The sequence below is a fragment of the Lathamus discolor genome, chromosome 1 (genome assembly GCF_037157495.1).
Source record: "Lathamus discolor isolate bLatDis1 chromosome 1, bLatDis1.hap1, whole genome shotgun sequence".
Classification (NCBI taxonomy): domain Eukaryota; kingdom Metazoa; phylum Chordata; class Aves; order Psittaciformes; family Psittacidae; genus Lathamus; species Lathamus discolor.
In genome coordinates this window covers 15,186,685-15,213,090 of record NC_088884.1, presented here as the reverse complement: position 1 = coordinate 15,213,090, position 26,406 = coordinate 15,186,685, and the positions used below count along the sequence as shown (strand labels likewise).

Here is a 26,406-nt window from a genome sequence, read left to right as displayed (position 1 = left end):
TGGAATCCTAACTGATTTCAAACCAGTCATAAGGGGCAATTTCACAACTTTCCCAGTGGCAGCAATGTGTGCCAGGAAGCAGCAGAAACTCCATCTCCTTGATCTTAAAAAGTCACTGGGGACAGTCCAGCATCAATGGCAAAATAGTCCATGCCATTACATTGCAGCATAGATCCCAGCATCCTGCTGCAGGCTGGAGGTGCTGCTCCCACGTCCCTCTCTGTGACACTCAGAGTGTGAATGGTCATTGAGAGCACTCTGGGACTGCTGCGGATGTAAGCAGGAACTGGGTGAAAATCTCAGAAAGATTATTTTTCCATCCCAAATATGACAGGAGTCATACAGAGAATGTCCAGGGTTCTTTAATGAAAGATTCTCTCATGGATCCCCACTGTTTTCTGTGGAAAAAAAAAAAAAAAAAAAGAGAAAGAAATTAAAGATAAGACACTAAGATTTTTCTTTTTCATCCTTTATGCCTACAGAAACAGTATCTGCATTACTGAGAGATCAGCTCTTTGACAGACTGCTTCCTGAATGTAGCCTGCTCGCCTGAGTGGCTCGATGCAAGTTAGAAAACTCAGACCTCTGCTTAAGATGAGAACATGAACAAAGGTAGTATTGCAGTAACTTTTGAGAAGAGAATCTCATCCAAGTGTCAGCTGTAATAGACAAAGTCCTGTACTACTCAGAAACTTTCCTATGCTGAAGTAAAGGCAAAGTGCATGCAGCAGCACAAGCTTGAAGAACATACTGAGAAATCTCATCCACCTCACATATATATACTTTCTGAGGAAAATATTAAACCTGCACTTGAAAAGTTCATAGAGAGTTAGGATTTTAAATAGAGATCGTTTACAAAGCAAAGAACAGTTAAATGAATTAAAGGATACATAATATTTTGCCTTTTTTGTAATTTAATTTTTTTTAATCTCAGCAAACTCATGGGTTTAAAGCTGTTAAAACTAGAGGAGACCAGCATGAACATCTTCTCCAGTCTGTGTGGACCATGGCTACTCAACATTATGCAGCAATTTTTTGTCTTACAGAAAACTGGTCTTCCTTAGTATGCAACTGAACACTTGGAAGTTGTATAATGTGACAGAAAGCAGAGAATCTTTTACATAATATTCATTCTCTACTTAAAAACCCTCAAGTGATGGCAAATCAGATCTCTTCTGAAAATTTTAACCCTTATTTTTAGAAGATGTCATTTTCAAAATATTCTTCGTTTCTTATAGGAAATTTCTTTTCTTCGTCTTTTCTTTCAAACTTTTGGTTTCTTGTGGGAATGTGCCTCCAAAATTAAGTTTCTTCTTCTTGAACGAGGAACTATTTTAACCATGATCTAGTCACCTTTTAGACTAAGTATTTCAAATATGAGAACCTGACTAATGCAGATAAGCTGCACGCATACATTGGAACCCTATATGCGCCTTTTTTTTCCCCTGCCCCTGGTAGTTATGATCACATAATCACAGTCTTGCTGTTTAGGAAACTGAGGCACTGGGAAGTAACAGTATCTGTCAAAGGATGCATGGTAAGTCACTATCTGCAAAAATACAGTCAGCCAGCATTGTTGCACATTCGTGATTGTACTTCCCAAATGCTAAGCTCCATCCTTGCTTATTTGCTCTTCATTTCAGCTAGATTCAAACAAAGAATATCAGGCAGCTTATTAAAATAGGTCAAATATTTGTGAAGATTCACAGCAGCATTTCTGTAAATGGTGTGAAGACAGATATGCATCAGAAAGTAAAAAATCGACCACAGTACAATTGGAAGTTTAAAGATAAGACCACCTGAAGGTTAAAGCAGTGCTCAGCTCTGCAAAGCTGTGGCAGGCAGTTTACAAAGGCAGACTCCCTAATGAGCAATCAGCAATTCCTGCATTATTTATTTCTGTATTGTTCTGGTATTTCCAGTCTCCTAACACTGAGTGAAGCTGTGGCTGGAGGTAATGCAAACAGTCTGCTTGTAATTATTCTGAGGGATTTCACTACATTCACGTGTGATGTGAAGTGGTAAAAAAATTCGTTGCGTGCCCCCCTCAGAGTCTGAAATTCTGAAGCATTTGTTTATACTGAAGAATCGCATTTGCTTATACTGAAGGTTCACATTTGCATCTTACCAATGTTCAGGTGCTTAGCAGTAATACTGGAGAGGTGCCACTGGCACTTCCCAGACGGACTCTTCCTGGTGCTTAAAAGGAAGAGCAGGGGTTTCTGGAAAGTATCAGATTTATCTGAGTAATGATATCAGTGGGGATACCCACAAAAGCAGCACTGCAGAAGTGGTAAGAGTCTGACTGCACGTGGGCATGCTGGAACACTAACTGCGGATAAAGAACAGTATGTTTTCCTTCCTGTGATGCAACAAGGCTCCTCATACTCCTTGTACTTTCTTTGCAATGTAGTCAGATATGCAATATAAATACCAACCACTAGCCTGTAGATTTGAAAATAATAATTAGCAATGGCTAGTATCTGGCTTAGGCTTCACACCTAGCAGCAGCCCTTCTAGTCTGAATTCACACCTAAGTCCCTGTGGTGTTCTGGTTTACTGGTTTATGCCAGTACTGAAAGGTACGAGCTGTCAGAGGAAGGGACACATATCGTTGGGGTCTTCTCAGTCCTAGTTTCAAGAACAGCCACAAACTCTTTCCTTTGCAAAGGCACGCCAAGGGGATATGTGGTATTTGAAGTGATATCTAATGTTTTCTTCTGTGGTGAGTTTGTACAAGACTAATAATTCATGTCAAGAGCAAGGTTAAATTAATCACCACAGCTCTTCATTTTTTTGATGTCATTGGCATTGTAATAGTAGTGCCTGCTGGTCTCAACCTGGTTAAGCCATACATGCTAAATGCTGGAAATAAAACTTTTGAAATGATAGTTCTTGATGCAAAGTGCTTGTAAGCAAAAAAATATTTGCATTAAAGATACACATGAAAAACCTGAGATGTGGTTAAAAGGCAGGAGTGGGACAGCCAAGGTTTAGGCACATTTCTCAGTGAGGTCTACGGACTTCTATTACCATCTTTTTCATACATATTCAGTTTCAGGAGGGACTTCCAAGACAAAAATAGGTACACAACAACAGCTGACAGGCAGGAAGAACAAAAGCAACACAACCTATCTGCAGAACTTGTCCAGATTCTTGACTACTGTTTAATGTGTATCTACTCAATAGCAGATCATAACTGAGATTCCTTGAGTCATGGAAGCACATATATAAATAATGTTTTGTGGATACTTTTGCTATGTTTTAATGGTTTCTATGCTTAGATCCAGGATTGTAAATAAACCTGTGACCCTATGTGCAAAAAGGTAACCAATTATCGTCCTTCCCCAAAGCTGTTAAGAGAACAGAGCTGCAGAGACTAAATGACTAGTTTTAGACATTTCCAACATAGCTAACGAAGCTAGTTCTCCTTTCCAGAAAGCAAATAATTTCATACTTGTTGATATCTACCTTCGGATTAAATGAATTCCATAATAGTAGGGTAGAATTCAGTTCTAAATTAATACAACTAAATTTAGGAGTCCAGATGTAGGGGAACACACATGACATAGGTACCTAAGTTTCCATTATAGTTAATGCAGCCTAAAAGAAGTATTAATCTACCAGCCAGTGGTGCTAGATTTAGCTGCTTTGACTTAAATATGCCTCATTGCCATCTGAGGTGCTCAGCATTATCTGAAATGCTCATATGCAGTTGACAGAACTGACAAAAGACCTCTGACAGATCAGCATCCTTCAGAAGTAGCTAGAGACCATGGTCTTTTCAAGCATCACAGATAACACTAGTTGTCTACGGGCAAGAAACTGAATAAAGTTTTAAGTGTCTACTTCAGGGTAAGCTGAATGACTCTAGGATCCATAGACTACATTCATTGATTATAATGGAAGCTTAGACATTAGGTTCATATGTAACTTACACACAGGCAGCTTCTCAGTCTCAGGATGGTAAACCAGATGGAGAGAACTGTGTTCCAAGGAACATTTGTGGAAGGAAAATACTTCTATCTAAATTTATGCAAAGACAAGTGATGTATTTTTAGTTATAAAAATCCTAAATTCCTATGGAAAGAGTGAATTTATCGGGGATGTAAAATACCAAATGTGAGTTCAACTAAGGGGTTACGTGGTAATTTCTAAAATAGTTATTTTATCTGTATCTTCATGAGCAAGAGTCTGGAAAAAACCTGTAAAATCAGATTCAAGAACCAACTAAAAATTTCACTGGTGGAAAAAGTCAAATCAAGCAAGGCTTAATTTGTAAGAGAAAAATTCCAATGGGAAAAAACCCCAAACACTGGCGAGAACAGCACATTCAGGGCTCATGGATACCCAGAATGAATTTTACATAACTAGGTTCTTCACACAACCACTGTTGCCTGTAGTGTTTCTACAGCAGCTGACTTACACGGAAGTAGTAATTCATTCTAGGGTTACAAATTACCTGTGCCATTGGGCAGTTGTTATCTAACCAAATTTGATAAGGGCATGATTTGACCGTGGACACTTCAGTCGCTCTACTGTAACTAAGGCCCTGAAAGCATCATGACTTAACAAAAAGTGCTGGAGAAATACAGTTTTTCTCCAGGGATATTTGATTCTTTTTTGCCTCTGTATAAGTAAAATGCTAATAATACAAGATCATTTAATACAGCACCAAGTCACGCAGCTGTGAAATTTGCTGCTGTTCAATGGCCATGGATGGTAGATGTCATCAAGGCCTATTGTCCAGTGTTTGCTCTGGTAATCATGGAAGAAAGGAGCTGTACTTCTGTTCACAGTTCAGTTTCTCATGTCAGATTTAGGTCAACCACTCTGTAAAATGGGAGAAATAGAGACATACTGTATCAAGCACCTCACTCACTAGTGGAGATCTAACCGGAATTCAGATGCAGTGATGGCACTGAGAGATGACAATAGCAGAGAGACTTTTCAGAGACTTACTTGGGTGTTTTGCACATCAGTTACCATTTAGCCAGCAAGAGCAGCCACTTCTCCCATAGCATGCCAGACAGATCTAATACAGAAACTGAAAAGAGTGTCTTAAATGCAAGTCAAGGACCATTAAGTCATTAAATCAGATTAAGTCTGCACAGAAGTGTCAGAATAAATTGCGTGTGGAGGCATATCAAAGATATAATTAAGGTATTTGTTAAAAAGGGCAGGAGGAATTACGGTCACCAGGACACAAGCCTTTCCTTCTTTTACCCAGGTCCTTCTAAACAAGGGGACACTTATGACCTTATACATGCTCATTTTAGATAAAGAAAAGTGAGTGTGCATAAGGAGTCAAGATCTAGGCTAAGAGGAAATATTATGGCAAGAAATGTGCATTAGACTGAAACTAGTGTAGCTTTTTTTTTATACCAATTAGCATCACTCATTCTCCTGATCTGGCTCTCTTAAGAGCATTTGCAAACACCAACTCTGCCCATTCTGTGACTCACAGTGAAACTATTTGTGTTGAAATGCTTCAAAAAATGCTCTTCTGTCAGAAGAACATATTTGCTTATGTAATATCTGAGCCTATACAGAATGCAGTCAGAACTGTGCCCCCTACTTGTGACCAAAAGGTAGCTTCAAAACAGGCACTGATGTTGGCTTTTGCTTTAGATAGAGGACAAGAATGCCTAGGAAAAATTGTGGACACCATACAAGCACATAAGTATGCTTCAGCAAAATGCTTAATAAAAGCATCATTGTGCTAAATAAAGATGCTCAATTTTTACTCTAGAAATTGTACCCAGCTCCCTCTGCAAACCTTTGCTGCCTGCTGTTCATACTTGAAGTAACAAGGTCACCCTAATCCGACTCCACGTTTTTGGTATTTTCAGAGAACAGTTACACACTGCTGAGAAACTTTTTCTAAGTAGCTTTTTCTCTTTACTCAATAAAGGCAACCAATCCATGTCATTTATACAGTTTGTCTTAAGGTATCTCTTAATGCTACACTGATAAATGGCTATTTCAAACTTCTGTTAGAACCAGGCACAGCAGTCATTCCGTGTTGGTGGGTTCTTTCAGGTATTTTTCTTGTTTTCATTTTGTAGGGATTTGAGTGACTCAGCAGCACATTCCTCATGATTAGGAAATGTTTCATAACACTTTACTGTATATCAATAACATTTTCTCTTTCCCTTAATATGCCCTTCTAAGATGGGCTTGCAGTAAAACACATTCATGTGCTGCTGATGTAGCCATAGTTCCCTTGCGGATTTTTTCCATTGCTCAACACACTTATTAACGTAAACCCCATCAACTTTTACTCCCATCTCAGCTAAGAATCTGACTGAAACGTAGAAACTGGAATCAATTTCTAATTTAGGAAGAAAATAAGTGCTTGAAAAGAAAATCGCTTCAGAGTGAAGAAAAATTCAACAGCAACTGCTGTTGAAATTGAGGAATTTACAAATGCAACCACAGATGGTCAGACATCCTAGTTCAAAAATATTGGGGTGTTCCTCCTCCATTTTTGTACCAGTTTAACCCAAGGAAATGCAGACATATGATTACACCTGCCCCATTCTTTTGTCTGTATTCTCAGCACCTGCTGAACCACTCCTACCCCATCTCCTCCTGACAAGTCAGATATTGCTGCTGTCTCTGTTTCACTGTGCAGTTAAGTAGCTGATGTGTCTTCCTCAGCACATTCCCAGCATCCTGTTGTTCTCACTTCTCTCTAGAGCACCTTGGCCCAGGAGAAAATAAGAAAGGAGGTTTGCTAGTGGGCGATGGGTAATGCCAAGACAAAGCAAGTTTGAAGAAACTGATACAAATATATTGCAGGGTGAATTAGGCTGGATATGGAGGCTTGGCAGAACACCAGTAAAGATTTGAACTTTAGCCCTTGCTCCCAGAGACTGCTATATAATTCTCAATCACCGTATAATGACAAACAACAACTCTTATTGACAGCAGTCTATTTCAGGTAAAGAGGGGTGTGCAAAGGCAAAGCTATGGCTTTGAATCTTCTCAGGCAGGGAAGGACACAGAGCCGAGACTCCCATACTTTGAGCAAGTGCTCTAACACCAACCTAAAGAAGAAAAACTTGCTTGCCAGTTTTGAAATTGCTTACATGTATTATGGAAAGCCAAACTTGAACTCTGGAACTACTTCTTCAGACATCAGAGAAGAATGAGGAAGGAATACCTGATTTGGATCATCCTAGCGAGACTTAAGATCTGAGCTGCTTTGCCCTATGAAGACTGAAGTGCTTTCTGGACATGCTGAAGATCCCCTGTTACCTTGGAAATCGTAAAGATCAACATTAAAGGAAATAACTTTACTGGACAGTTGAACCTAGATTTTGAGAATTTAACTTGGATGTATATATCTGCAATCTTCTAAGTCATTATTTTGCATCTCAGTTCATGCCCATACAAGCAGTCTAGTTTAAATTCTTTGGATCTTTGATGAAACCAACATTGAAATTGTTCTTATGCTTTTTTAGGCTTTGGACTGGCAGCTTTCCACGCATTCAGATCCCCATGGGCCGAGCAGAGCTCTACTGATGTTTCTGAGCCAATTTTCAGAAGAGGCACCATATATATTATATATTGCTGATGAATAATATACATCTACAGATCAGTTTTCACTTTGAAGAAGGTCTAAGATTAAAATAGCAAAATTTGCTTTATGTAACAGCTCAAGACTCTAATTCTGATTTATTCAGGATTAAAAAAGAAAAAAAAAAAAAGAAAATCCTGTTTAAAAGTAATACTAAAAGTATTTGGAGAGCTAGGCAGAAAATCCAGCATTTTACTTTAAGATAAAGCTATATTTTTAAGGAATATAAACCAAAACCACTTACACTTAAATTTTATTTAGCATTCACTTTCGTATAATATTTGCCCAGTGATAACATCTATGAGTTAAACTATTTCAATATTAGTGAAAGAATGTGGGGTTTTTTATCTTGCAGAAGAAACACTCAAAAGTCAGCAGCTGTAATTCTAGGTCAGAATTTCTCCTGACTCTTGTTCTCTTTATACAGGAGCTGGTTTAAAACACTGCTCTGTTTGAGAGCTTTTAGATTGGATATATCTTCGCTGACAACAGGGATATCTTCACTTTGACCCTCAGTTACCAGATCTTCACTGTCAGAGAGCGTACACAGGAGTGTATCATTTTCATAGGTAGGAAAATAATACCTGAAAGAAACAAGGCATAATTACTAGACAGCCACATATTTTGTTTCAAAGAGGCTGAGCATATCTTACGAGATTCCATTTTAAGAAAGGAAAAATGAGAAAGTCTGTCTGGAATGACAGTAAACAGCACATCCAAAAAATCCAACTGGCATGTACACCTTAGAAGAGCTGTACAGAAGAGCTGGCAACAAACAAGTCTTTCCCCCTATTTCTTCACCTGCACATTGTCCCAACTGAGGCTGCAGATCCATATTTGTCCCGCAACAAATGCTGTAGAGAGCTGTTTGAGTTAGAACACTCCCTGTGTTCTACCACCTATGGTATCATCCCCCAGACCTATTCAGCCTACTTACAATCTGAACCAGTGTTGTTACACTCTATTTGCTATGGAGGAAACTAAGGGCAAACTTGTTTTGATGCCTAAATGAGGTAGACATAATGCATATACCTACATTAGACATGCAAAAGAAGTGGTTTGATTTGGTTCTAGAACCATATGCCTACAGCGTATCTTTACTAGCAATGGGATATGGGTCAGATTCCCATCCCAGGCATGAGCTGCATGTGTTTAGAGAGCCAATGGCTGGAAGACCTAAAAGGTGCCTACAAGAGGGACAGTTGAGATGTCACTATGGTGCACAGGCTCAGCCTTTGTTCCGCCAGGAGAGAACATGATCTCTGTGTACCATGTATGTTTTTTACCATGTACTGCACAACTGCAAATACAGGCAAAACACAATTCTGCCTTCTCTAGCACACTGACCTGACAGTGCAGACACAGCTTATGGTGACAGTGCATCCTGGGTGCAACTACAAGAGTGGTATCTCATGTTCATTTTAGCTTCAGACTGTACAGAGATTTCTGAGTAGTTCTGAGATCACTTATTATCTTATCTAGGCCGGTAGAGCTCAGGGCACTACTGCACTGGCAAAACCCAGAACTTTCAACTTATTGTTTTACAGGTATTATTAAGTAACAGCATAAATGCTGGAAGAAACATGCTTGCCCTTACTGTGGTTGATCCCATGTAGACCTGGCTGGCAGGAATGTAATGTGTTTGGTCTCCTCCATATGACTTATCAATCCTCCTTTAGACTGGAATTTCTCCTGGCAGTTGTAGCAACGACAATGATGGATTTCTCTCCTGATGAAGTTCAGTAGCTTTACTTGCTGATAAAAGTTCAGACCTGGGAAAGATAGCAAAGAAGCACTTGGGAAACATAAGATTTAATTTACAAATGCTTTCCTGAATTCAGCACAGAGATTGATAAGAGTTTATCACTCTTACAGCACTGGCAGAATGCTGTAACTTAGCAAATCAACTGAACAACTGCTTTTTCCCAGCTGTAGAGGAAATAGTCCTTCTTTTAATGTAAAAATTGTAAATACTTTGCTTCCTCTTGGTCCAAGTAAGTCTCTCTGCTTAGTCACCACCAGAAAGCAAACACTGGCTGAACAAAGCCTAGAGCACAGCCTTCCCACTTGCAATCAAGTACCAACAGGCATAACAACAATAGCAATAATAATAATAATAACATCAATAGTAATGATAATGATTGTAATAACAGTAATAATAATAATTCCAGTACTCCAGCAGCCAGATCTGGAACTCACAGAGTGGGCATTTGTAGAAGATACTCTGCAAAAGAATGCAATGGTTCTAAAGAAAATAGCAGACATCCTTGGTACTAACAACAGTTCCAGAAAAATAAAGTGTTCTTGGCTTCCTTTTGTAAGCTGGGAGAAACAGTTTCCATAATGGAAAAGTTAAATGTCCGAACAAAAATCAAATCGATACAGTTGTTTTCCACTACTCTTATGATGTGGTTTTCTCCACACTAGTGGCAAATGCTGACAACTACAGCACCTCTTACTCACCGTGCTCTGACTTTATTTTAGGAAAGTCAAATCCATGTGATTTCTGAAGCAAAAAAAAGGAAATAAAGAAATATCTTATTTCCACTACTTCTACTATTTCAAGTTAAAAACAGCACAACATTTCATAGACTGACACAAACATATGCATATAGATGTGCAAACCCTACTACATGAAACAAACACCCTCCCTCCCAGTTTTGCTTCATTAGGAACTTTTATATTCTGTTAGACTGCAACACTCTCATTAAATAGTTTATTAAAACTGAAACACAGATGCTAACTGTTAAGTGCATTAAATCGTCAAACCACTACAATATTTAAGATGCTATCTCTTTATTGTCTGTACCAGTCTGTACACTCACAAGTAATGGCTAGTCATAGTCTCAATGTAAAACTTGACTCCTCTGCCTATTCTACAGAACTGATGCTGGAGATGCATGCAGTACTTTAGCTCTGCACTAAAGAGGGCATTCCAATGCTGCAGCTGATTTGATCTTAACAAAGATGCTACAATCCTACTCTTTATTTCCAAAGTGATGAAAGAACTGTTACTTAAAGCAAGTCTTACCTGCATGTGAAGATACAGTTTTTCCGTGGTGTCCTCTTGTTGTTCACAGAACAGGCAAACGGCACACACAGGATGCTCTTCCCAGTCAGACCAGTCTCTTATGATTCAGAGCCAAAAAGATTCATTTAATTGTGGAAAAGAGAAGAGACATTTTGTTAAAGGGCACTTCAGATTCTGCTCTCACAGCACTAGAAATAAATCCAGAGAAACTGAATACTTTAAAGAGGTGGAAGAGACACTGTGGATTTATACCTGAATACACGATTAGAATCTGATTTATAGTCTAAAAAAAATTACAAATTCAAGAGTAACTGAGCAGTTACTGTTGGCTAATTCCTCTGCAGACAGGCAGTAAGTCCTGCTTGAATTTGCCTGCACTAACAAACAGGATCTTAACTTCAGTTTCTCTCCAGTTTCACAAGTCATCAAATATTGCATTCTGTGTTTATAAGGTCTTTTAAATTCTTTTATACCTTTTTAATCTTTCAATACACCAGCCAAAGACATAATCATCAGACAGACTTCATCTGAAGTGTTATTTACTTATCAAATATTATTATTCCTGAGGCACTCATTTATGCTACATTTAGACATGCACACAGAGAATATTTTGCCAACATATTCGTTTAAACCCCCCGTGCTACTGAGGGATAGAAATATTATTTCAAACAAGTATAATCAAGTAAAATTAAGCTCAAGTAACAGGCAGAACCAGGAAGGTCAGGGACCCCAATACCCACAAATTACTTCCTGCCTATTCAATTCTCTATGGCCAAGGAAGCCACCTTTGCAGTGATCTGAGGGCCTGGACCACAGAGGAATGCAGAGGAGAGGTGGATGTCACCCGCAGTTGGTTTTGCTGGGAAGTTTCCCTTGAAATCCTGCTTTAATTTCTAGTTGTTACCTTTTTATCAGACTTTTTAATGTAATTTCTTTCTCATGGTGACATTTGTGATGTTTACTCTTGATTTTTAAATTTGAGCAAAACTCGTTCAGCTGGTTTTTTTGGTATGAAAGTAAAAAATAACTCATTTTACCTACATCATTGCAAACACAAACAGCTCTTGTCTGAGCTCTGTGCAAATGAAAAATAGGCTTCCAGTTGAAGTACAACATTTACAGCCCTCACTCTGGAGAACTGTCTTTAATGAGAACATTTTGGAGTTGATTTGATTGGTTTAAATGAATTTTAACTGTGTACTAACTGTGCACAGCATTTTCTCTGTAACTACTTGCAACAATAATGGCCTTGCAAGTCTTTATAATTGGCATATAAGTAACTCTTACTCTTCTAGGTTGTCTAGTAGCTCTCGGTCATCCTCTGACTGCACTTCCTCCCAGGACTTTCCAAATTCCTGGGGAGAAAACAGAAAAGAAAGAGAAAAAACATTTCCCGTTTCACATCATCTTTTATATATCAATGGAATTAACATCTTGGAAATCACAGTCAATATTTTGTATCACTTTGGTACTTCTGTGAGTTACAGGTAGTCATACAACATAGCTTTAGTAATGATTTTTAAAGTAACAATTTACTTTGTCTTTTAATGAAGCATTTCCCACCCTGTATCTCAGAAGATGATGATTTGGCACAGAGTTCTCAAGAAAACCATCTACGCTCTGTAAAACTAAAGCGTTGCAACACTACTAAGATGTTCACAAGGTGGGTACATTATCACTGTCTCGAGTTTGCCATCGCACTTCTTCTATCCAGTCTGCCTACCCTGCACTTCATGCAGCATATGCTGCTTAAATAATGCAGCTGTAACACCTGAGACTTCAGTTGGCATAGCTACACCAGTCAGCGCTCGTACCTTGTACAAGGTTATGTTAGTGAAAACACACGGTGTAAACTTAGCTACAGAGTACCCCAGAAAGGCACCATAGGGCATAGATTCAGTGCACAGATCTCTGAGCTAGGCTCCAGTTTCTCTTCCACCCTCTTCTCAGACGTGAATGTAAGCACACCTATTCATGGTGTTCTGTTTTTTGTTTTACTTTTTGTGTTGTTTATTTATACCTAAAAGGCCTTCAGCACAAAGTACATCCTGATACATTTGTGCAGCATCCAGCACAATGGCAAACACTCTCAGCATGGCTGCAATATAAATAACAGGCAATAAAATGCTGAAGTGCCCTACTGAAATACCAGCAGTGATCTTTAGCTACTGTTTTCCTTTTGCTCTGATTCTTCCTGCCTTTAAAGTAAACCTGAGCAAACTAACCTGTAATCAAAATAGTATTCTTGAAATCATACTTTTGACTGCTGTGAAGGATTCACAAAGATCACAGTTGACAATCTCATACTCATTAAAAAAAAGGCAGCTAATAAGCCCATTCTTTAATTTATTTCATTCAAATATTCTCTCTAATAAATATATTTAATAACATCCTTAGTAACAAGTGTTATTATTGCCTTCATGGTTGGTTGGCGAAAGAAGGAAAAGATATCCATCATTTAACAATTAATGAGAATTTGCAATGCTGTTATTGTCTATCAGGTAAGCGATAAACAAATGTCTCTAGACAGCTCTAAACATGTCATCTTATATTACAGAATGAAAACTCAGTAATTAATTCAGTGATGCTACATGGTTGTGTGCAAACCTGATGAGTTACAGGGGAGACTCATTAATGTCACCATCACTGTGAGATAACATGAAGCCATTAACACCTCTCACCAAGTTCTCAGGGCCGCACTCTAGTTTCTTATGGCTGCTAATTTTAACACCTTAATGAGTGGATAGTCTCTTACAACCATGCAAAATGAAGATGAATGCTCACATTTTTTCCTTATACCAGCTTGAAGTATATATGCATAAAAGAGTATGTTCAAAACAGCAGCCGATGTTAAACTTCACCTTTCAATTAGAGGTGAAAGGGAAAAACCACACAAAAGCTTTATTGTTGTTGCAGTTTCATAGAATCATAGAATCATAGAATAGTTAGGGTTGGAAAGGACCTCAAGATCATCTAGTTCCAACCCCCCTGCCATGGGCAGGGACACCTCACACTAAACCATCTCACACAAGGCTTCATCCAACCCGGCCTTGAACACCGCCAGGGATGGAGCACTCACAACCTCCCTGGGCAACCCATTCCAGTGCCTCACCACCCTAACAGGAAAGAATTTCCTCCTTATATCCAATCTAAACTTCCCCTGTTTAAGTTTGAACCCGTTACCCCTTGTCCTGTCACTACAGTCCCTGACGAAGAATCCCTCCCCAGCATCCCTATAGGCCCCTTTCTTTATAAAGTTTCTTTATGAAGTTTCTGTGAAGAAGGCTGAGAAGGTCTCTTGTTTCCCTCACCTATTTATATACAGAGTAGGAAAAAAAAAGAGGAAAAAGGAAAAAGCTAACCAGGTCTTGTATCACTGGCGAATTGCACAGTGCATGGGTAACTGGGGACATTGTGATGAAAGTGCCAAGAGGCTGAAGTTGAAGCAATTGGGTGGGCAAGAGCATTTAAGAACATTCTTAAAGCTCTTCCAGTTGTTTTGATTTTTTTCGGTAACATACACCTTTTCAGCTCTACAGCTTGATGGGCATCTGGGACCAAGGGTGCTTTTGTTAAGTATTCAACATCCCTTGCTCTTTCATCTGAGATGCAAGAGCTCCCAGCAACCATCTCTAGAGATTCTCAAGAAATTCTTAACAAAACAAGAGAAAAAATAGACTTGACATAGTTTATAGTTCAAACAGTAGAAAACACATAATTAAAAAAGCCACAGGCCTTGCTATGTATCCAAGTGAACCCAAATGTGTATGGTTTGATTATTTCCTCTTCCAAAATGAAGTCAAAATGCACAGAGATGAATTGCCTCCCTGACAATTTACCTTCTCGAGTGCAATTCTAAAGGTTCCACAGGGAGACAGTCTGCGTGCTTTACTGAGGCAAGATACCCCAACTTGAGAAGAAGTGCTGAGACAGGAGAAACTAGAAACAGCAGCTGGTATCTCAAGAAGTTTTCCCACAAGAACAGCTATAGAACTACCTGAAAACAGAGCTCCAGGCCCGTGGAGCTCAGAAACTCTAAACAGATGCTGCTTTCTTCTGCAAATTTCCTCTTGCTCTTCTTCTCACCTGCCTTACTGCGATCATCTGGATTGTTTTATATTGCTGCAGAACTCAAGATGCTTAAGCACATAGAAGAGGTTATAACATCAGTTAATAAACATGGGATGAATTTCAATATGAAGCATTCCACCACTTGTGGGAGTTTAAGTTTTGAACTATCACCAACTGATGAAGGGTCTCCCTTTACTGTTTTACAAAATATACACTGTGTAATTCGAATAGCCTAAATATACATAGTAACCCCCATAACAAAACATTCTTCCGCTGGCCCCCTCAGGTAATAATGATGATTTTGGGCTTGGCAATAAGAAAAAACATTTTTTATCTTTGAGGAAAACAGAAAGCTTTATGAAACAAGTTTTCTAGTAGGTAATAGGTACCATTTTTCAGCTGTCTAGCTTAGTCATAAGCACATTCATTATCGTGATGTTACATTACTACAGATACATGCCATTTGTCAATTTGGAAATAAACATCCGTGCCTCTTACAGAGCATACGTTATCCTTAAATTGCTGCTGGTAACAATCAGGTGAACACAGAAGGGAAGGCCCTCTCAGTCTTGGTCCATCTCAGTTCCTGGGGCTAGGAATAAGAGAGTTTTAATACTGCCTTCTGTTCTTTCATGGCCTCCAGCAGGCACCACAGAGTACAGAGTTCTTCCCTCTCTGTTTTTACTTGGCCCTTTGGGCAACTCCTGGGGCCACAGCCTAACACAGGCACAGAAACAAGAAAATTAGGTTGGAGGAGTTTTTTGAGAAAAGAAAAATAAGGTAACCTACGTGTATATCTTGGATGCATCGTTGCTCAGTTCTTCACCCTCTACTATCAGTTGGTCTTTTTCAATTTATACTTCAAGCCTTTCTGAATAGGATTGGCATCATCTTCCATACTTACACAATACTGACAAAAGACCTCCAAATCCACTGGGAAGTCTGCACTGCCTTTCAACTCATTTGCATAATTGCAAACCTCCCAGTCTAATTCAATGTAGTTACCCAATAATAAACTTTTGATACTTGCTTATGAAAGAAATCTCATGCACGACAAAAAAGCTGCCACTCCTACTGAAGATAGGTGTAATTTACCTTAACACTAACATGTGAATATGTCAATTAAATGGGGGTAGACAAATCAAAGCAGCTTGTACATCATGGCAGAAGTCATAGAAAGCCTCAATACCAGAATGTCTACAAAGGAGTTTGCACTGTATACTCATTGCTATGCCAAACTGGAAATTTAGAGGAAGGAATCACCAACAAATAGACATAATATGTAACTTATCTGAAAACAGATTCTCACAACTGCTTTAAAACAACATGCGAAGGCAAAAGCATAATGGAGGGCAAGGAAGAAGGCAGGCAAACCTACTGTTCTGAATGAAATCAATGGGAGCTTTGCCATCAGTTTAAAAACACAAGTAAGAACTGGCCAGAAGATCATGAGGCAATTCAGCAGACATTCTCAGGACATCTGAACAAAAAGCCCCTAAAATGTCTCAGTACAAAAGCCACAAATTAAAGGAAACTGCCAGTTCCAGCTTAATAAGACTATTTTATGCAGTGTTTGGTAAAGACAATATGTAATGGAAAATCATAAGAAAAGGACAATTATGTCTGTAAGATAGCTCTAATAAAGAACTGTCCATTTAAATAGCTTAATAGCTTAAAATCCAGTTGCTGACAGAAAAGCTTTATGGTGCACATCCTAAAAATAAAGTGGGTAAGACTGTGACAATACTGATGTTTATAATTAGAGGCCTACTTAGTGTTATAGCCTCTTTATGAAAACAAACTTGATCAAACTGGCATATAGTAAGATCTTTGTTACATTCTCAAACTTCAGGGTTTTTTTGTGAAAATATACAAAAGTAGATAAATCGTATGCCTACATCTTTAGGTCAAGGTGAATCCAGCAGTAAAATTTGAAACAGTCCATCTATTATGTCTGATAAGATATGTAATCCATGGCTGTGAAATTGACCCTGGACATTTAGAGCAACATGAAGCACAGATCTTAAAGACTCATTGAGAAGTCAGTAAAGCTTGACAGTACGCATTAGAAAAATTGATCCTTTAGTAAGCTCTAAGTTGCTCGGGGAGAGAAATTAAAATCACTGCACCCTGAATATAGACGCAGTTTGGAAAAGCCCCATCCTATTACATCAACATACCCTACTGTAGACTACATATGTGCAGTAGAGAATAATGTTCTTTCTCCTTACACATAAAGGCCAATCTACTGAACCCCCAGTGAACAAATTAAAGTTCTTCCTTTTAATCTTTTTCTCCTTTGTGCAAAAATAAAGGGTTTACCAAAGGCTATTTGGAAAGCAACACTTTCTACTACATAGGGACTATCCTAAAAGTTTCATGTTAGTGAAAAATTTAATCTCATACAAAAAGTGTGCAAATACACATTTAATAGCAAACTATTTTATAAGTGTTTAAGATAAAGTTTTTAGTCTGTTTTTAATCCTTTAACAATAAAGGATCCTTTTTTTTAAAGAAGAAATGTCAGCATTCGGAAATGGATACAGTTTGAAAGATCAGAAAGACCGTATAAACAGTTCACTGAGCAGAATGTAGTGAGAGACAACTGAAAATGTGTGGAAACAAAACAAGTCTGTAGCGGAGCATATAGAGCCAGAAAAAGAATTGCGATCATTCAAAGTATGTCCCAGAAGAGGCACTGGCAGCACACTGTACAAACCTTGCACATGAAGGCCCCCAGCCAATTCTGAACATCTTGGTTGTTTGACATATTTTAGTTGAATTATATTTACCATCCTTTGTCTGCAATAGCATGGACCTGCAAAATACATCTCTAAGTGATGCCACTAAGTTATTAATATGTGAATTCCTTCCAGCTGGCATAAGAAGTTACTCTGAAGTCCTGTCTGGAATACCAGCAATAATTAAAGAGGAACAAGTGACTTGAGTACTGTCCTGTGATTGCCCATACTGTTTTAACAGTTTGCATGTTCCGTAGCCATGCCAGCAGCACTACCCAGACAATGCTTGGATGTGGTTCAGGAAGCATATAGACTGTATATCATTCTCAACAGATACGGACAAGGCCACCAGCTTTGGAGCAACTGGAAAGAGTGGGAAAAGAGGCAAAGTATATGAATATTAGTCTTGCTGTTATATTTAGTTTGGCATATTCTGCTTATTAACATGACACAGGCACTGTGTCTGCACTGATGTTATGACCTCCCTGTAGCATAATGGTTGTCTGTGCTTCTGGGCAGTCATCTAGGTCAATTTCCTCATCACAGCTGGGACAGATTAAAATCCAAACAATGAATGCAAGTCAGAGACAGAAGGTAATTTAAAAAGGATGTCAAGTTCTGAAGACTGCAGGATTACCTGCAGGACTAGCAGAGAAAAATAAAACTATTACAATTACTTAAAACAATAACAACATTAAACTCAAGTCTGTTAACTAGCAAGGGAGAAGTGAATGCCCAGTTCTGTCAGGGAACCGAGAACATGTACCCTGCAGAACTTCACAACTTTTTCCACACCATGCAGCAAGTATAGGTCAGTTTTTAAAGCAGCAATATTTAAATATCTAGAAAAGAAAATATAGGCCTCAGATCATTGATATTTTGAAGGAAAGTATACAGGATCACAGAGAAAATTCTCTCCATCTTGGGTAAAAAGGACTTGGTAGAGCATTAAACATACAACTTTTTGTTGTTAGCATTGAGTAAAGCGCAGGTAGAGAAATTAAAGGAAAAGAGTAGGTAGAACAGTCAAGGATGCCTACTTATAACTTGGATATTAACACACATAGAAGGCACAAAGACTATTTCAGGTGAAATATAGTTACTTCTGGGACAAAATGTAGCAGCTTTTGAAGCAGTTCCTATATTCATAAGTCAAAGACAGCAAGTGAAAATCTTTTATGCACACACATACACACCCTCAAAGGTCTGAGATAGAAAAATATTAATACCTTACAACACACACCTGCCTGGAGGCTAAAATGAGCACTTACTTTTCCTTTCATCTATGTATCTTTCATTTTCCTCCTCTTTCCATTTAATTTATACTCTGAAGAGCACTTTCAGCTTAAGCTTTGTAGAAAACAAGCTCAAAGCCAACAGCATTCAAGTCAGACCTCCATTTACTGCATTATCTCATTTTCCCTTCTGGTTTTTAAAGCAGAAGCTGAGCACTAATGACATGATGATTAGCGTCTCTTCAAGCTACATTCTTGTATCTCTCAAAATCAATTCTCAACAACAAATGTTTACTATTCCTCAGATTAACAATTATCCAGAATATCATACCATAAAAAAACATATTTCTTAAGAGTCCTTCACTTGATTTTTGACCTTTGTACTAATTGCAGGTTTGGAATTACTTACTTCTAATAAGATATTGTCTGTATCTCTGTAGTCAATTTACTAATCATTCATAGAACCACTTACCAAGTAATTAATGATGTAAAATTTGTCATATTCTTTGTTTTTGGCATTGATTCTGCGATGCTGCTTCTTTCTCATGTGATCTTTAAGTGTGTTTTTGTCTCTGAAGACTTTTTCACAGTATAAACACTGCAAACTGACATAAAAAGGTTGAGGTCCACACATTAAAATAAAACCAGTACAAGATAATAATCTTAGATCACAGGAGAGACAAACAAACACAGGGATGACAAAAATAACATAAAATGGAAAAACAGATAATATAAAAATTTACTGTTTGCCCCACATGCAAAGTGAGAGAAATGTCTGATCACCCAAAATTGTCCTACCAGCGCACAGGAGGGACACTGACTGGTCAACATGTAAACTCTTAACTCAGCATGCACTTATACTGGCATCCAACCCATCAGTAGCTGTGTATTTATAATTCAGAGTGAAAAAACCCAAACTCTGAATGTGCTACATAGCTTTAAAACCAATTTAAATCAGCTGAATAGGAAGTTTGATATTTCTAAGTCAACAGAGAGACTAAATGAAAGTTTGCCAGGGTGAGCAATGGGTTTGAAAGCCTGAGAAATTGAATTTAGTAAATAAATTCTTTCATATGCACACACATATGTGTATATTTTAAAAATAACTAATATCTATGTAGATACATGAATGATTAAATATATATACACACAGTACTTGAGAATTTGAAAACATGCATTAATGAATGACAATTTTACCACACTTAGGTCTTCCAGAGCAATTCAAACAAAACAGAAGTATATGCGCTGTCTTAAATTCTCTGCTACAGTACTATAAAATAATTGTTCTCTCCACTGCAGTATCAACTAACACCTGCATGCTCAGCCTATAAAGGATTAAGTCAAATCTCCAGGCTCAGAGAGTGGTCTATAAGGACAGTAATCTGCATTTCAGCCTAAGTGGGTGATTCTCCCTGAAATAGATGATGGTCATTCTTTTTTTCCTGGCAGAGACGTAGCAGAGCTCTGAGCTTATAGGAACATCATTGTTTAATGGATGCGGGTCTTGAGCCTCCAGCTAGCCAAGATGGTAAAACATTTTTCTTATAAGCGATGGCTTACATGTCCTACCAAGATGGAGACAGGTTCTTGGGCCATTTGAAAAATTATCTCCATGGGTGGATTGGGAAAACCCCTAGAAAATAATTTCTCATGAAATAAAAACTATGTAACTGTGGCATTATATCCTTATATTGGAGATACTGGCACCAGGAAAAACAACGTGATGGGAGGGTAAACGACAGCACTTTAAGACACAAAACCTATGGATTTTTTTTAAAAGAGCAGTGCCTCTGAATTAAAATTATTATTATTATTTTTTTCTTCCCTTTACTGACAGATGAAAGCTTGATTGTACAGTCAGAAGGAATTTTAACAGTGCCTGGGTCAGGTCTTGCTGTGATTTCCCCAGGGTTTGAGATACAGGTGATGAAGAACGCAATTATTTTCTTACTCAAGCATTTGCCCCCACAAAACCCATTAATATTGCGCCTAGAAGGTCTGTACCTACACCCTGAAAAATCTCATACTCCTTCAGTAAAGGTGTATTCAGATTCCTCTCAGCTCTTGGGTGTGGAGCAGCAATTCAGGATTCTCAGTATCTTTTTGTCTTCCAAGACAGCCTTCCAGTATCTGAAGGGGGCCTATAGGGATGCTGGGGAGGGACTCTTCATTAGGGACTGTAGTGACAGGACAAGGGGTAATGGGTTAAAACTTAAACAGGGGAAGTTTAGATTGGATATAAGGAGGAAATTCTTTCCTGTTAGGGTGGTGAGACACTGGAATCGGTTGCCCAGGGCGGTGTTCAAGACCAGGTTGGATGAAGCCTTGTGTGGGATGGTTTAGTGTGAGGTGTCCCTAGCCATGGCAGGGGGGTTGGAACTAGATGATCTTGAGGTCCTTTCCAACCCTAACTATTCTATGATTCTATGATTCTAACTGCTGTAACATTTACACGGTTAAGGAAGCTTTGAGTTCTCCTTGTGCTAGCAGCCTCAAAATCAAAATATTGCTTTGTTGGTAATCATAGGTCCTATGGCAGAACACATTTTATATATAAAATATATATATATTAGATTTTCTATGTTATATATCTAAAATCTATACATTCTAGTATCTGCTTTGCTCCACCTGCTAACAGTAAAATGTTTGCTCTATTTTGAAAGGCATCCCTGGAAGAATACTTAATGCTTTTCCTCAGCATATACAATGTAGTCATGCTATTTGCCTGAAACAAGATTTTTTCTCCTCTTAATAATATTTTCAGGCATTGTTTTACTAGCATGACTATGAAGTCCATTCTTAGCAGTAGGGGAAGTGGCCTTTCAGTGCTTTGGAAGTAATTTAAGCATGTGTATTAACTACAGAGAGGATCTGCTTTGAGAAACCTCCTTCTAAACAAAAGCCTAGGTCCTACTGATAAATAGTAAAGATGCAACTTACCAGTGAGCATGGTAACTCACTGCATAGGGCAACACCAATGGTAAAATACAGTCTTAATAAATCTTCATTTCTAGAGAAAGTTAACATGCATCTATTGCGACTGCACATTCTTTGTCAAGCCAAAGACTAAAATTGAGAGAGTCCCGTTGCCTTTTCCATCCTTTGAATCTTTTATTTCCCTCCTCCGTACCCCCAGATATACAAATGAATGGATCCTAAACTGACTTGGAAGGCTATTTAATCTAATTTCCACATCCTAATTTTCACAGATCCAAGCGTTCTGTGGCTTTCATAACTAAGCCTAAGACTTAGGCAAATTTCTCGTACAGTCTTTGATTACAGACTGTATTAAAATCTACTAAACTTGTTAAAGCTAGTTTGACTCTTAAAAAAGTAAATTTTCAGCTAGGGCTCATGCTTCTTATTGTCCCATTTATGAAATCCATAAAGGGTACTTAGATACTTGCAAAGGAAACTGAAAGTAAAGAGTTTCTTGTTCTTTGCTACCTAAGCTTTTCTCCCAGTACCCTTTCTAACTTCTTCGGTCATCTCAGGTTTAAGTGTTTCTAAGGAAGCATGAACACTGGCTTTCTCCTGCCCTGGGATGTACTCTGTAAGCAGTAAAGAAGGGAAGGACAAAACATGCCATGTTATTGATATATAGAGTTGAACAAATATTGTTGTAACAACTTTGTATTCAGTGGTTAAAGAAACGTTTAGCAAAAAGACTGTGATAAGAAGAACACTAACAACTATGAGAAAAAGGGATGTGCTATTACTGATGTCAATGCAATGCATAACAACTGAAGCTTTGTGCTTTCAAGGAATTAAAAGAAAGCCTTCTAAAGAGCACTCACAATAAACTTATGTTCTCTGTTTCTTCTTAACTAATTATGAATATTGAATTAAATTTAACCCAACTTATTTCCAAGGTTAAAAAAATATGACCTAAGTCCATTAACACCCCCCTAAAAACCCCTCAAATAAAACACTACTTACTTGTCAAGCTTCCCCTGTAATACAGCCAAAAACTCATAACAATTCACAATGTTATCTGGCAGCCCAATGTTAAAAGCATGCTCTCTTGCCATATGATTGAGAAGGACAGATCTACAAAAGACATAACAAAAAGTCATATTATTTAATTAGTGACTCGAAATACACAAATTGCTCTAACAATGCATAAAAGCCAACATTAAATAAACAACAATAATGTTGCTGCCACGGCTAGAAAAAAAGAAATCAACTTTACTAAAATAAGTTTTCAATTTCAGCTCTGCTCAACGTTCAGTAACATTTCAACTGCTTAATCTATGCGCATAAATAGTACCTTTTAAATGAAAATTACAATATAGCTTATTTTGACCCTCACTGTTAACAAAGGTCATTTACTAATTTGAATAAGCAAATCACAAGATTCAACCAACTATCTTAAGAAACATTCTAAAAAGCCATTTTGTTTTCTCTGTGCTAGTTAGCAGAGCGGAAATTCTTGGATGCGATATGCTTTTACATCAGCATTGCCTCACACAGCACTAGCAATGCAAATGGCATTCACAAGTACACACGAACAAACATCGTGGATGTTCAAATAAGGTATTTTCCTAATAGAGATATACTGGTTAATTCTTTATGTGCCCAACATCTCTTTATGCCTCAGCTTCTGCTTTTGAGGATTCAACAAATACCCAAGTGTTGACACTGCTAAGCCTTGCTTTTACCACAGTCCAGGTGTGATTTTCAGATGACCTGTCAGACCCAATAAGCAGAGGATGAAGTTCTAGGGCTGAATAATGTGAACTCCACTACAACAGTCAGTGAAAAGGATTGGATGCTCACACCACATTGGGATAACCTGTGCGGACATGACCCTGGGTCCTTCTACCTTTCCAGAGTACCACAACTAGCCAGGCAAACACACATTCAAAGAAAAGACAGCCTTTCCAGCTGAATCTGATTTACTTGTATAAAGAAAGTTGTTTTAGAATAAGCACTTGAATGGAATTCAGGCTTGCATTTGACTGATGCTGCAAAGCACTCCATTCTCTAGTTTTCCACTCTAATTTTCCAATTTGATATTTGAATTCACACTGGTTTGGTGAGGTTTAAATATGAAAATATGTAACTAGATAGAAACACTTCGTAATAGCCATACTGGCTTAGGTAGCTCTCCTTGCCACTATAACAACTGCGGAAAAACTATCTTTAAAATGGTTCAGTTCCCAACTCCATCTTGCTGGGTAGCACAAAGAGTTGTACTGGAATAAATAGAAAATTAAGAAGTAGGTTGGGGTCTATTAAAAATGGCATTACAGTTGAAAGAAACACTTAAACTATACCTTTAATTCTAACATTAGGCACTAACTGGTGCAATGCCATCAAAACCATAAACAAAGATGCTGAGCACATAGGAAAAAAATCAAAAGCAAACAGGTAAACAAACCAACCTGTTTCCTGTGAATTCTTGATCGCAGAACATGCACATACTATGAAAACTTGTGTCATCTCTCTCGCGCTGTTGCTGCTCTAGGATTTCTCTCTATGAAAAGAATCAGATACAGTCATTCAGAAAAAATAAGAATCATTCCGCAACATAAACTTATTTTACCTCTTTACTGGTAACAATGAACTGATAAAATTAAAATGTGCTGCTGACAGAAACCAGATATTAGTATTTGTGGGTTCTCACAAAAATTGCAGTTTTTCAAAGGCAGTATATGCTCCAGTCAAGCGCTAGCAAAGTCCTCCTAATATTTTACAAGATGCATGGAAAGAAACACAATTCTCATTGAGATGTTATGCATCTATTTAAATAATTCTGTATGCAACATGTCAGTTTATTGTTTCTATTTATGGTTCAGATTTATCTTCGGTATCAGCGGGCAAATTATTGGGCAACCACATAGCACCTAATAGAATGATAAACTCAACTTTACCTGGCTAATTGCAGGCGATCTAGAGGACTTTTTCATAATACAGGACCGAGGATGAGCCCTGGAAGTTTCTGCAAGAAGCTGTGCAACATCCTAAACTCAGAATAAGCTGATTGCCTTTACCACTGGTCCTGTTTAATGTAGAGCAACAGGCCAGGCAGCTTTACAACGCTTGACATAATTTTCCTACCAACAAAAACACACAGCTGTAACAGCAGCAGTGTAGTTATACTGTGGAATTACTATACACTTCAGACGGAAAGGCCATAATCATCTGGTACATGGGACAATCGCTGTTTAGATTAAAACAGCGCATTTTCAGCCCAGTAGTACACTACCCTGTACTTGTGTTTTAAGTACTAATAATTGGTAAAGGATTTATTTCCTGTGCAATGTAGAGATGCTACCACCAGCTCTCTGGCATTCAGAATCCTGACTGAATATCTTAGGGGATTTTCTGAATCTCTTTATCTCCTTAGAGCCTGCAACAGTGGAGCTTTGTTTCTCACCTACCTCTTTAGTAACACTTTTGTGTGGATTAAGACCCAAATTTGCCCATACTCTACAGCTAAATTCAGCTATGCCTGTTGGATAAGCTCCATAGAAGGCAGAAAAGAAAGCAAAGAAAAAAGAAAGCAAAGAACCCCCTTTCCGGAAAGAAGAAGGCTTGAGCAATTGTCATTACAGGTCCTGCAGCATGGACAGGCTGGTGTGGGTCAACCACACCACATCCTGCTGCCCCCCCCCGAGAGATGGCAGGAGGCTGATATTGGGCAAATAAGTGTTCTGTTGGTTTCTTCTAAGCCAGAGCAGCACACTATCAGCGAGGGGCAGTGGGATGAACAGGATGCCTGCTGGAGAGTGCAGGAGCATGCCTACCTGAGCTACATTTGGCCTAGGGCCAGCGGCTGCTATGGGGGATGAGCGCACTGTGCCACAGCCTGTTTTAGGGCCCCATATTCACCCCCAGAATTTGCAACCTGTAGCTGTTGCACATCAGATAAGAGTCTGTTACCCTGAAAATGCAGATCCTGGGGCTTTTTTGGATGTTTTTGTATTACAAGGTATATATTTGAGGTTAGAGGCATGCTCAGCAGTGCCTACCTACTCAAATTTTAGGTCATATCCACTCATGTCCTGCTGCATTATGCAAAACATCAACTAACAGAAATATAAATTCCTATTTTTCAGGGCTGACTCTCGAGGGAGATAAATGGAGCATAACACATTTTGTAAGAGCCCTTCAGCAGAGGCACAATTAAGCAAGGATATCTGTCTGCTCCACATGGGCAGTGAACGTCCCACAGCACGCCAGTATGAACTGGTACTCGTAGCTGTCACCTCTCTCCATTCAGCATGTCTGACCTTGTTTGGTTAACCTTGAATGTGAAAGTGTCTGTGTATAGTTTATACACTTTGTAAAACACACTAGAGACCACCTAAAAGAAAATCAAAATATTTCGATTCAAACATTAAGATAACAAGGGTTTAACCCCCATCCTCCCATTAGAGATATTCCAATGTAGCTTCCTAATTGTACTCTACTAGGAGGGAAAATAATCCCCCATGTTCCGCACTATCTGGCTGCCTAACCCCAGATTCTCACCTCATACAGATTGCTTACTGGAGCCCTGGTGAGCCGCTGCTCCCAGTTATGCCTGAAGGGGAAGCGTCCTGTATCGTCCACACTGAGGGTGCTCCTGCTACCCTCCTCTTTCACCCTTCCCATTTCCCCTCCACCAGCATACTCGACAGCTGGTAAACTCTGACTAACTCAGCATCATTGTTCTACCAACGTACTCATCAGAGATTAAAACATATTTTCCAAGGTGGACACTCCTTTTATTGAATGTTGGCATCATTCATTGCT

General features: G+C 38.5%; 1 protein-coding gene across 1 annotated transcript in view; it reads right to left on the bottom strand.

Annotated features, from left to right (window-relative positions):
- Positions 1–7,822: 7,822 nt before the first annotated feature.
- Positions 7,823–26,406, bottom strand: part of ZNF277 (zinc finger protein 277) — a 51,762-nt gene continuing 33,178 nt past the window's right edge. Inside the window, exons 5-12 of the mRNA XM_065695268.1 lie at positions 24,051–24,142; positions 22,603–22,713; positions 19,136–19,268; positions 11,904–11,971; positions 10,617–10,713; positions 10,049–10,091; positions 9,183–9,357; positions 7,823–8,169 (exon numbers count right to left, since the gene is read on the bottom strand). Of these exons, the coding sequence (XP_065551340.1) occupies positions 7,977–8,169; positions 9,183–9,357; positions 10,049–10,091; positions 10,617–10,713; positions 11,904–11,971; positions 19,136–19,268; positions 22,603–22,713; positions 24,051–24,142 (912 nt within the window). The 3' untranslated portion in view covers positions 7,823–7,976. The remainder of the gene's footprint in view (positions 8,170–9,182; positions 9,358–10,048; positions 10,092–10,616; positions 10,714–11,903; positions 11,972–19,135; positions 19,269–22,602; positions 22,714–24,050; positions 24,143–26,406) is intronic.